The 10,611-nt window shown below is 60.6% G+C and overlaps 1 protein-coding gene across 1 annotated transcript; it reads left to right on the plus strand.

Annotated features, from left to right (window-relative positions):
- The first annotated feature begins 6,082 nt into the window (after window positions 1–6,082).
- On the plus strand, window positions 6,083–7,249 carry C2CD4D (C2 calcium dependent domain containing 4D). The gene has a single exon (XM_024212727.1). It carries the CDS (start codon window positions 6,092–6,094, stop codon window positions 7,247–7,249), a length of 1,158 nt encoding a protein of 385 aa, XP_024068495.1. The 5' UTR covers window positions 6,083–6,091.
- Window positions 7,250–10,611: the final 3,362 nt, after the last annotated feature.

Consider the following 10,611-nt stretch of genomic DNA (forward strand, 5'->3'; position numbering starts at 1 on the left):
ACGGACATCGGCCTACAGCATAGCTTGAAGCACAGAACGTGCCTCTTCCATCCCAGCTCTTCCAAGGACCTTGGCTGCTACCAGGAAAACTCCAGGGCCTGCTGGGAAGAAGACATTTTCCTCTGGTCTCCCTTGCACCCTGCATTGGTAGGACGTAGCATAAAAATATAAGAATGGCCCTACTGGGTCAGACCAATGGTCCACCTAGTCCAGTATCCTGTCTTCCGACAGTGGCTAGTGCCAGGTGCCCAGAGGGAATGAACAGAACAGGTAATCATCAAGTGATCCATCCCCTGTCACCCATTCCCAGCTTCTGGCAAACAGAGCTAGGGACACCATCCCTGCCCATCCTGGCTAATAGCCATTGAAGGACCTATCCTCCATGAACTTACCTAGTTTTTTATTTAACCCTGTTATAGTCTTGGCCTTCACAACATCCTCTGGCAAGGAGTTCCACAGGTTGACTGCATGTTGTGTGAAGAAATACTTCCTTTTGTTCGTTTCAAACGTGCTGCCTATTAATTTCATTTCATGACCCCTAGTTCTTCTGTTCTGAGGAAAATTAAATAACACTTCCTTATTTACTTTCTCCACACCAGTCATGATTTTATAGACCTCTATCATATCCCCCCTTAGCTGTCTCTTTTCCAAGCTGAAAAGTCCCAGTCTTATTCATCTCTCCTCATACGGAGGCTGTTGCACTCCCCTAATCATGTATGTTGCTCTTTTCTGAACCTTTCTAGAACTTTTTTGAGATGGGGCGACCACATCTGCACGCTGTATTCAAGATGTGGGCGTACCATGGATTTATAGAGAGGCAATATGATATTTTCTGTCTTATTATCTCAGTGATGTCTGCAGAACACTGGGGGCTCGGAGGGGAGGGAGATGCGAGATGAACTATTTTGTTTCTATTCTGTGGAGGTTCTTATACCGCACTCATCACCGCAGTATCTGAGCGAGCAGGGTGACTAATATCTGTCTCGTGTGGCTTGGTTGCTCATCCTCTCCCCCGCGGGAGACGTGTGTGCAGTGAAGTGTCTGGTTTTGGTAGCACACACGTGGCTCTGTGGTAGGGAAGGCAGGTCAGAGAAATGTCCCTTGCCCTTGGATGGGCCTTAGTTCCTGGGGGAGTCGTTCCACAATCTGGGATTGGCCCCCAGAGAAAGTTCTGCTCCCACTCAGACGAGTACGTCATCTGTACGGCACCCCGTGTGTCAGGGGAGCGACATTGCCCACAATCTTCATCCTGCGGAGTCAGGCTCGGTCACCCTCCCTGGCCGCAGGCCGTGGAGCGCCTTGTAGAGGAGGAGCGAGACCTTGCCTTGGATTTGGTAGTTGGTGGGGAGCCGGTGCAGCGAGCGGAGGACAGGTGCGATGAGCCTGTGTTGCTGAGGAGACACGTGGCCACAGCCTGTGTTGCTGAGGAGACGCGTGGCAACGCGCCGAGCGAGGGGCAGTTTCCAGGGTGCTGACGTCTTTGTGCCCAGGTCTGCCACGTTGCTGCAGCAGAGCCAAGGGGTGACCATGCTCATTCCCTTCCACCCTGGGCCAAGATTTTGACAAGGAGGCTTGGGGGGGGGGGCCTCCATTTCTGAGTCCAGATTCTGAGAGGGTGTCTGCAAAGGAAGTTAGTCAGAGTCTAAAATCAGCAGGGACCACCCCAACATTGCGTCTGACCTGCGCATTACGGGCCACCAAACCCCACCCCATCACCCTGGTATGGAGCCCAGCAACCTGGATTAGATGCAGGCCTCACAGCTCTCCAGAGACTAAGCACATGTGGGCCGCAGGAGGCAGAGCCTGAGGTCCCTGCCATGGCAGGGGGTGATGAGGTGAGATATGCCCTGTGAACTGTGCCACATGCTGGCAGGGAAGGTGAATTCCCTCTCCCCCTCCCCCCCCATGCCTGGTCCTTGCCAATCAGACCCCGGGGGAAGATTCTGAAAGGGACAGTCCATATGAGACGCTTAACAAGTTCATCTAAGGCCAGCCGGGACCGTCATGATCAGCTGTTTTCACCTCCTGCCTGGCCTAGGCCCAAGATTCCTGCTCCAAACCCGGGACTTCTGGTTGAGCCAGAAGCCGATCGTTCAGAAGCCATCCCGCCTTGCTCTACCGGCTCCCACCGGTTAGTGCCCCTCCCTCTGTCAACACTGGACTGCCTGAAAATCTCCTTTCTTTGTCACCCTCTTGCAATGTTGGGCCAACTTCAGGCCCACCCTAAGCAGGCCGGTCTACGGTTTTTATACAGCCCACATCACCTTCCTCTCGGAGCAACTCCCAGTCTTTAATGTAGTTATTTTCATAGAAAATAAAGCAGGGCAGTGCTCCTAGCCTCATGGGACACATGGGGAAACTGAGGCACGGAGCGACTCCGGGATTTGCCTTGGGTCATGCCGGGAGTCTGTGGCAGAGCGGGGAATTGAACCCAGGTTTCCCACAAGGCAGGTGAGCCCCCTAAGCCCTCGTAGCCTTCCCGTGCTGGCTAGCTCAGCCAAGAATCTCAGGGCAGGTGCTGCTAGGATCTACCAAAAGGCACAAAGGTTCTGTGCATGTCCCAAAAGCAGCAGTGAAATCCAGGCACAAAAGCCTCTTTGTCCTGTGTTCTTGGACGTGACCCAGCGCAACCTGGGGCAGCACGAGGGGAACAGAGCCCGAAGAAGGAGCGGCATCAAATTAGTCAAAGCCTGTCAAGCGTTCGATAAGGGGAGGGAGGGAAGATGCAAAGTCCCAGGGATTTCCTGGCGCTGCAGGGGCTAGTGAGATGGGCCTGGACCACGGAAGGGCTAGCACGGGCAATGGAAGGGCAAGCGGCCCCTTGGGACGGCTCTTAGGGGAGGTCGGTCGTCACGGCCCATTCAGCTGCCAACGGACACGATCGCAACGGAGGTTTTCCGACGGCAACTTGTTTCCCTGAGCAGCCGCCGGCCGGCAGAGACTTCCCCTCGCTGCCAGCCGGGGCCGGATTCAAACCCAGCTCGGCCCGGTGTCTCGTTCCTAAGCCAACAAGTTCTGCCAAGGAGCCGCACCGGCCTGCGGCGCGCTATTGTTTGGCCAGCGCCGCCCTCGGCGAGGCAGGACGCGGCTCCCTTTGGTGCGGAGCCAGAAGGAGCAGTGGGGTCAGCCTCAGGTAAACAGAGAACCTGCTCTTTGCTCCTTCCCCAGAGCATTATCCTATTAGTGCAACTAACCACTGCCAGCTGGGATTCAACCCAGGGCCTCCTCAGTGAAATACAGGCTTCCCCCAGTTGAGCTACCCTGTTTCCCCGAAAATAAGACAGTGTCTTATATTAATTTTTGCTCCTAAAGATGCGCTAGGTCTTATTTTCAGGGGAGGTCTTATTTTTCCTGGAGCTTCGGGGCCTTATATTCCGGGGTGGCCTTATTATCGGGGAGGTCTTATTTTCGGGGGGATGCCTTATATTGCAGCGAGAGGCAAAACTGGAAGTAGGTCTTATTTTCGGGGGATGTCTTACTTTCGGGGAAACAGGGTATGTAGAGATTCAGGGATTTAGGCTATTATGTTTGGGGGGGAGGGAGAGATAGTCACCACTAACATCACAAGCTGGGACAAGCGAGTCTATCAGCATGCGGCTATAGTAGGCTCTTATCCTCTAGGTGAGCGTGACGTAACTGAGCCGTGCGCTCCATTCATAAGGGCCGTGGAGCGGATTCCTCTTGCCCTGCAGGGAGGGTCGGGAACGCCACGTTGTCCGGTGGCCTCCACCTTGCCGGAGAAGCGGCATTTCAGGGATCGGAGTCGGGAGATTTGAACCCAGCGCCGTGGCAAGCACAGCAAGCGACTCCAGCGTGGGGAAGAAAACGCCCTTTGTACCGCTCCTCCCAGCCACGTTGCCCGAGGCACCCTCCCCTGGTGACCCAGGAGAAACAAACTCGATAAAGTGCCCAGCCACGAACTGGAAACAAAGGCATCTTGCCTGCCGCGAGTGGCGTCTGTGCTGAGCCAGGGTGCTTCCTTCCTTCCTCCATCCATCCGTGGTCATAAATATCCATCGCTGGGGTGGCGCTTGCTCTTTATGACGGAGCCCCCTGCTGGGAAGTGAATCTGCGAGCACTGGGCTCCCCGTCTCCCTGCCCAGCAGCCGGCTGACTCAGAGCGTGACGCTGGGAGCCGAGCGCTATAAACCCCGTGGCAAAGGCTGGCGGGTCCCAGCTGGCAGAGCAGAGAGAGCGTGAAGCCGAGGAGAGCGCTGAAGGCAGGTAGGGACGGGGGCTGTTGTTCTGGGCCAAGCCTTGGTCCCACTTGGAAGAGGGAGCTGTTTATACCGGAGACCTTTTCCAGCTTGGCTTCTACAGGGGCGGGAGTGAAAACCAGCCAGGATGCAGCGAGGGGCTTTGATGGCAGGTCATTCAGGCAGGAGAGATGGGGGTGGGGAGGTGCAGTTTCTAAGCATGGCAGTTGTTTTTTTGCCCTAGTGACATGGCTGATTATCCTTTGGCGAGGCAGCGCTGGCAGCTCCCCCGGCCCAGGTGTCTGGGGGAGACACGCGGGCCGTTCGCAGCAGAGCAGGGCTCAGCAGGGCAGAGGACGGAGGGCTCTCCCTGTGGGTTTGGGTTGGGTAGGGTCACCAGACAGCGAGTGTGAAAAATCAGGACGGGGGTGGCGGGTAATAGGAGCCTATATAAGAAAAAAAAACCCAAATTGGGACTGTCCCTATAAAAGTGGGACATGTGGTCACCCTAGTGTTGGGAAATGCAAATCGGGGCCCGCTGGCTCTGCAGATGTGACCCCCTGACTCTGCAGATGTGTGTGTGGGGGAGGGGGCAGGATGTGGGGTTTAAGGGCTTTTAAAAATCTCTCGTTGCTACTGACAAAAATGACTCCAGTATTTTAAAATATCGGCGCTGCTGATTAAAGCAGAGGGGGGCTGGGAGTTAGGCCTCCTGGCTTCTAGTCCTAGCTCTAGGAGGAGAATGGGGCTAGCAGATTAGAGCTGGTGGTGCTGGGCATCAGGACTCCTGGGTTCTATCCCCAGCTCTCAGACAAGAGTGGGGTGCAGTGGGGTGGAGAGGGAGCCAAGACTCCTGAGATACGGAGGCAGTGCTGTCTAGTACCTACAGTCCTGCAAACCTAGGTTCTAGTCCCACTGGGTCACCTTGTGAGAATCCCCTCTCCTCTCTGCCTCAGTTATCTCATCTGTGAAATGGGCACAATGATATGTCTGTGGTTTGAGACCCTCCAACCCAAGGGCTAGACAAATGCAATGTGTTGGCTGGTCCTTCTTTGCCACTTGAGCGATGGGGCAGATTCTTCCATCCCACCTGAACTTTGAGCTTCTCTGGCTATTGAAACACGAGGCTGCGTATCAGGGCCCTAGCGCTTCACTCCACTGCCCAGGCCCCTAGCACGGCTCCGCCCTGCCCCGGGAGATTACTGCCAGCCCAGGGGCTCTGGAATCTAAGCAGCTGGATGGGTTTCTAGCAGAGGAAAACACCTGTTCGCGAGGGGCCACGGGAGATGTTTGCTGGGCCCAAGGATGCCTCTGCTCTGCCATGAGACGGCGCCTGGCTCCTTTCTCCAGCTGCGCTGCGTGAGCGCCACCCTTTGGGCCAGGGCATCATCTGCCCCCTTCCCCCCAGCTCCTTGCGCGCAGGGCAGGAGGGCCCAGCTGCCCTCGGGCGTGAGCCGTGCTCCGTCGGTAGTGGGTCCCAGGAGCGTTTGCCTTGAGGGGGCTGCTGGCTGGGGGGTAGCCCCCGTGAGGTGAGTCCGTCCATAGGGGTCTGCACAGTATGAGCACCGGTGCTAGCATTTGCCTCGGCAAAGGCTCCAGGGCTGTAAGGCGCAATAGAGCCCAGCTCCTGCCCCCAACTGCTCTGAGTCCTTCTCCCCCCCCCCCGCCCCACTTCAGAAGCAGCTCTCTAGGGGGAGGAGAGGACGGGGGCCTCCCAGGCTGGCGATCCAGCCCCTTCCACCCTCCAAGGCTTTAACTTGCTGCTTCTGGTTCTTCCTAGGAGGCATTTGACTCCAGGTGCTGGACCGGGGTTCCTCTGGAGGGGGCAGCTGCCCAGCGACCTACTCCCCGGCGGCTGACTCTCTGCCCGGGCCTCAGCCCCCGACTCCACCGAGATGTTTCTCTCCAGACAGAGGGCCACGAACAGGAAGCCGGGCCCGCTGCCCACCTGCCCCAACATCCTCACCCCCGACCGGATCCCCAAGTTTTTCATCCCCCCCAAACTCTCCACCCTGTATGGCAGAGCCCCGGGCGGGAGCCCTGGTTCCCAGCAGAGCCCCCAAGGGACCGGGAGCCCAGAGACACACAGGACCCTGATCAGAGTCGCCGATCAGCGTGTCATCCACCCACAGAGCCTGCACCAGGACCCCGCGGCCAGGGCAGAGGGTGAGGCCGGCCACCAGCTCCCCCCTGCCTGCTCCATGCCCCACCTCGTCAGCCCAGGGGGCTTCCCCCTCCTGCCCGAGAGCCCCCACACGCGCCGAAGGGAGTCCCTCTTTCACACCGCGTGCCCACCCCACCGCATCTCCCTTGACCTCTCCCCAGAGCCCGGCGCCAGGCTCCTGCCCCCAGAGCTGTGGCCCCGGCGGCCCGTCTCCCAGCCCGGCGCCTTGGACAGCGACACGGCCTCCTCTGCAGGTTCCTCGCCCTTCGGCTCTCCGGTGCTGGGGCACTCGCTGGCCTGCCAGGCCCACTGGGGCCGGCCCCTCTGCAGCCGCACCCCAGCTGCCCCGGCGGTGGGCCGGGCCAGCTCGCTGTCTGCCGAGGAAGCCAGCTCTACAGACGACAGCCCCAGCTTCCCGCGCCGACAGGCCGAGCCCAGTTGGGGGGCAGCGGCCAGGTTGGCCCCCCCACCCTTCTACCCCTTGGACTTCATCTGCCGCCCCGCGCGGGTGGCCCAGGAGAACACGGTGGCGCTGAGCCGAGGCGGGTGCCTGCGCCTCTCCTCCGAGTACGTCCCGGCCAGCAGGCGCCTGCACGTCCGGCTGGTCAGCGCCGAGGGGCTCTACCCGCGGCCCTGCGACCCCCGGCGCGTCGGCTGCTGCGTGGCCCTGCAGCTGCGACCGGGCAAGGCGCAGAAGCAGCGCAGCGCCGTGGTCAAGAGGAGCTGGAGCCCCATCTTCAATGAGGACTTCTTCTTCGAGGGCCTGGCGCCCCACGAGCTGCCCGGCCGCCGCCTCCGGCTCAAGGCGCTCAACAAGGGCTGCGGCGTGAGGTGGGACGCCGTGCTGGGCGAGGCCGAGGTCCCGCTGCCTGCCCTGCTGCCCCCCTAGGGCCCGGTGGCGCTTGCTCCCAGTGGGGGCCTGGGAGGAGGGAGAATCACAGAGCCTAGGTTTGGGGGGCTGGAGGGCAGGCAGCGGGACCTCGGTAGTAGACCTATGGCTACTACCCAGCAGCCCACCCGTCCCTCCCCTCTGCCCCCCCCCCCCAAAATGACTGGGCTGCCCCAGCCCCGGCTGGACAAGGGTTCGGCGTCCCCATGCCCCTGGCCCACCAGGTGTGGGGGCGCTCGGCAGGGCTGAGCGCTGGCTCTGTGCAGGGGGCGCTGGCTGCCTGGCGCCCAGCGAACTGTGTGTTTATTTTTTGATAATAAAAAGGAGGCTGTGCTGCATGGGATCCCGGCCGTGGCTGCGTGTGGGGGGGCAGGCTGCAGCAGAGAGAGGGCCAGGGCTTCATGGAGAGAGTGTGCGGCGTGAGCCACCCTTTGCCCAGCCCCTTATCCCCTCCCCTCCCCTGCTCTGACTCCAGCAGTTTCTCTCCACCTGGCAAGGGGGGGAGGCGTCTCGCTCTGCCCGCAACGTGCGCCACCTCTGGATCTGGTTCCTGCTGCAGGGAGGGGGGTGGAAGGGGAGAAGAGACAGGACAGCTGAGTTTGCAAATAGAAGAGGAGAAAGCTGCCAGCCAGCCAGCCAGCCAGCCGCCCCCTCCTGCCCCGGGGCTCTGAGCTGGAGGAGAGCACAGCCACCCCGGCAGGAGGCCCCGACTGCTCGCACTATAGGTGGAACTCTAGCAACAGCTGGCAGTAGTAGGTTCTTACCCACTTCTGTGACTCAGCCACACGAGGGCGACACGACCCACATTGCAGTGCCACAAGGGTAGACAGCAACAGCCTCCTCCCCCCTCGGGTGGCTGAGCGGGACCAGGGAAGAAAAGGGTCGACAGGCTGCAGGGGGAGAGGCGGCCGCAGGAGGATGTCACGTCTATGACCCCCCCTCGCCCCCGCGGGACGTCAGTGTGCCCCACCCCCGCTCGCTGGGCCCAAAGGGAACGCTGTGCCTGGGGGGTGCATGTGCACCCCTTTGGGCCCGGCTGGCATGAAAGGGCCAGCCCCCCTCACCCTCGCACGGGGCCTGAGCGAGGTAAATGGAAGGGCTCCAGCAGGCTTTGGCTCAGGCACCGAGGGGCCTGCGCCAGAGCTGGGGTGGGCCAGGGACTCCCCACCCCTCACTGGCTCAGGGCTCCCTGGGGTGCTGGCAGGGGCACTGTGGCATGGATGGGAAACCATCCAGCTCTGTGGCTGGTGCAGACCCTTGAGGACATGGACGGGAAACCCACTGGTGGCCATTCTGGGGGAGCCCCACAGCAGTCCCTGCCCCGTGGCCAATTCCTCACAGGGGAGAGGGGATGGCAGCATGGGGTGGGCTCCGGGCCCGAAGGCAGGGGGCAGACCCGCAGAGGGAGACAGGAGGGCTTGCAATGGGGTGGCCGTAATGCCCCCCAGAGGCGGGGCGGATGGTAACAGGACATTCAACACCTCTGCCATCCTGGGGGGGGGGACCGCGGGGGGGGCTTTGTGGCATTGTTCTCAGGAGAGAGCACGACACCCAGCACTGCAGCAACCAGAGCGCGCCCGGCGCTGCACGAGCCAGCCTGCGCCTCGGCTCCTCGGGACGGGGGGAAGAGCGAAAGTTCCTGGAGAAGTCGCCCCTGTCAATCGGAATGAGACCCTGGGGGCGCTGACACAGAGCCCCCACTGCCATTGAGCATCTCACAACACCTTGAGCCTGACAGCCCCCACCCCCGCCTCAAGAGGGCAGGAAACCCTGCAGCGGGCAGTGCACTGGGGTGCGGAAGGGGGGATTGGCACAGGGCTGGGGGCGGCAGCGCCAGCAGGGGGGGGGGGCGGGCGCTGGCGCCGGGGGCGGGGGGGGGGGGGGGGGGGGACTTAGCTCATGGCAGGCACTCAGGCCTCATGGAGGGAGGGAGCCCGGTCAGCAGACCCCTCCTTGTCTCACCCCCACCGGTCTCGCTGCTGCCCCCCATGGCTCTTCCCCACTCTGACCCAGCCCCTCCCCCCCCAGTCCCTTGTGCTCCCCACCCTCCATGGATTCCCCTCCCAGCCCTTCAGCTCTGTTGATCTTTGCAGCTGGCAGGGGAAGGTTTGTTTGCCAAGGCCCCGCTCTGCAAACAGCGGGATGTCACCACTGCCACCCCCAGCCACCCCCTTCTCTATTCCCATCAGCGGGTCTGTGGGGGATGGCGTGTGGAGCTCAGACTGGCGCTGGGCTGGAGGGGATCAGAGCCAGGGCGGGGGGAGGCATGGCCAGTTTTGTCCCATCCTTTCCGGCGCGAGATCCTAGTGCTTCCCCCAAGCAGGGTGCAACTGCGACATTCGGGTGGGTCTATAGGGGCAAGCGACATTGACAAGGCCCCTACATCCACCCCCGGTGGGGCAGGGCGTTGAATGGGCAAGATGCCAACAGGCTGGGAAGGATGGAGTGGCTCAAAACCCAGACTACGTGTAGCGTGGGAGAAGCCGGCCCACGGGCCTGGGCTGGCCTGGCCACAGGAGGGCTGCGGGCCTGGCGGGGGGTCTGGTGTGCCAAGCCCCAGTGAAACAACCGCAAAAGCGGCCTTCAGTGGGATGCCCAGCAGAGGGCACTGCTGGGCAAAGGATCGGCCCGGCTGCAGCCCCGTTTTCCACACTCTGCCTCGGCCCAGCAAAGGGGAATCAGGTGGGGGGGCTCTTCCTTAATCTGGGGGGCAAGGGTGTCTGGTGGTTAGAAGAGTGGGGCACAGGGAGTCAGGACTCCTGGGTTCCATTCCCAGCTCTGCCCCTGGTTTGCTGTGTAGTACTGGCAGGGGGGAGGGAGGATGACGCTCTGTGCCTCAGTTTCCCCTCATAGGCGTTTAGGAGCCAGGACAGGTTTCTATTCCTTGTTCTGGGTGGGGAGAGGGGTCTAGTGGTTCGTGGAGGTGACATGGAATCAAGACTCCCATTCCCACTGACTCACTGTGACCTTGGACAAATTGCTTCCCTTCTCTGTGCCTCGGTTTCCCCATCTGTAGAAAGGCATCCTCGTATTGGGGTGATGAGGCTGAATTAATGAATGAAACCCTCCAGTGGAAGACACTCACAAAGACATTCTCTTTCGAAACCTGCTGAACTGGAAGGAACTGGGCCCAGGGTATTCTTGGAATAAACACAGGTAAAGCTCGGGGAACGTTCCTTAACGACGGAGCTAGATCTATTGTGCAAATACGGAAGACGAAATCAAGGGAAAGAATTTTTAATACTCACTTGTTGCATCTTGTCTTAGCTTGTCTGTGACCTCTTTGGGGCAGGGACTCTCTCTCAGTCTGTCTGTGCAGCACGCGGCACGACGGGGCCCTGATCTCGGTTACTCTGTGTCTG

Source organism: Terrapene carolina, unplaced genomic scaffold (assembly GCF_002925995.2).
Source record: "Terrapene carolina triunguis isolate 2854851 unplaced genomic scaffold, T_m_triunguis-2.0 Scaffold227, whole genome shotgun sequence".
Lineage (NCBI taxonomy): Eukaryota > Metazoa > Chordata > Testudines > Emydidae > Terrapene > Terrapene triunguis.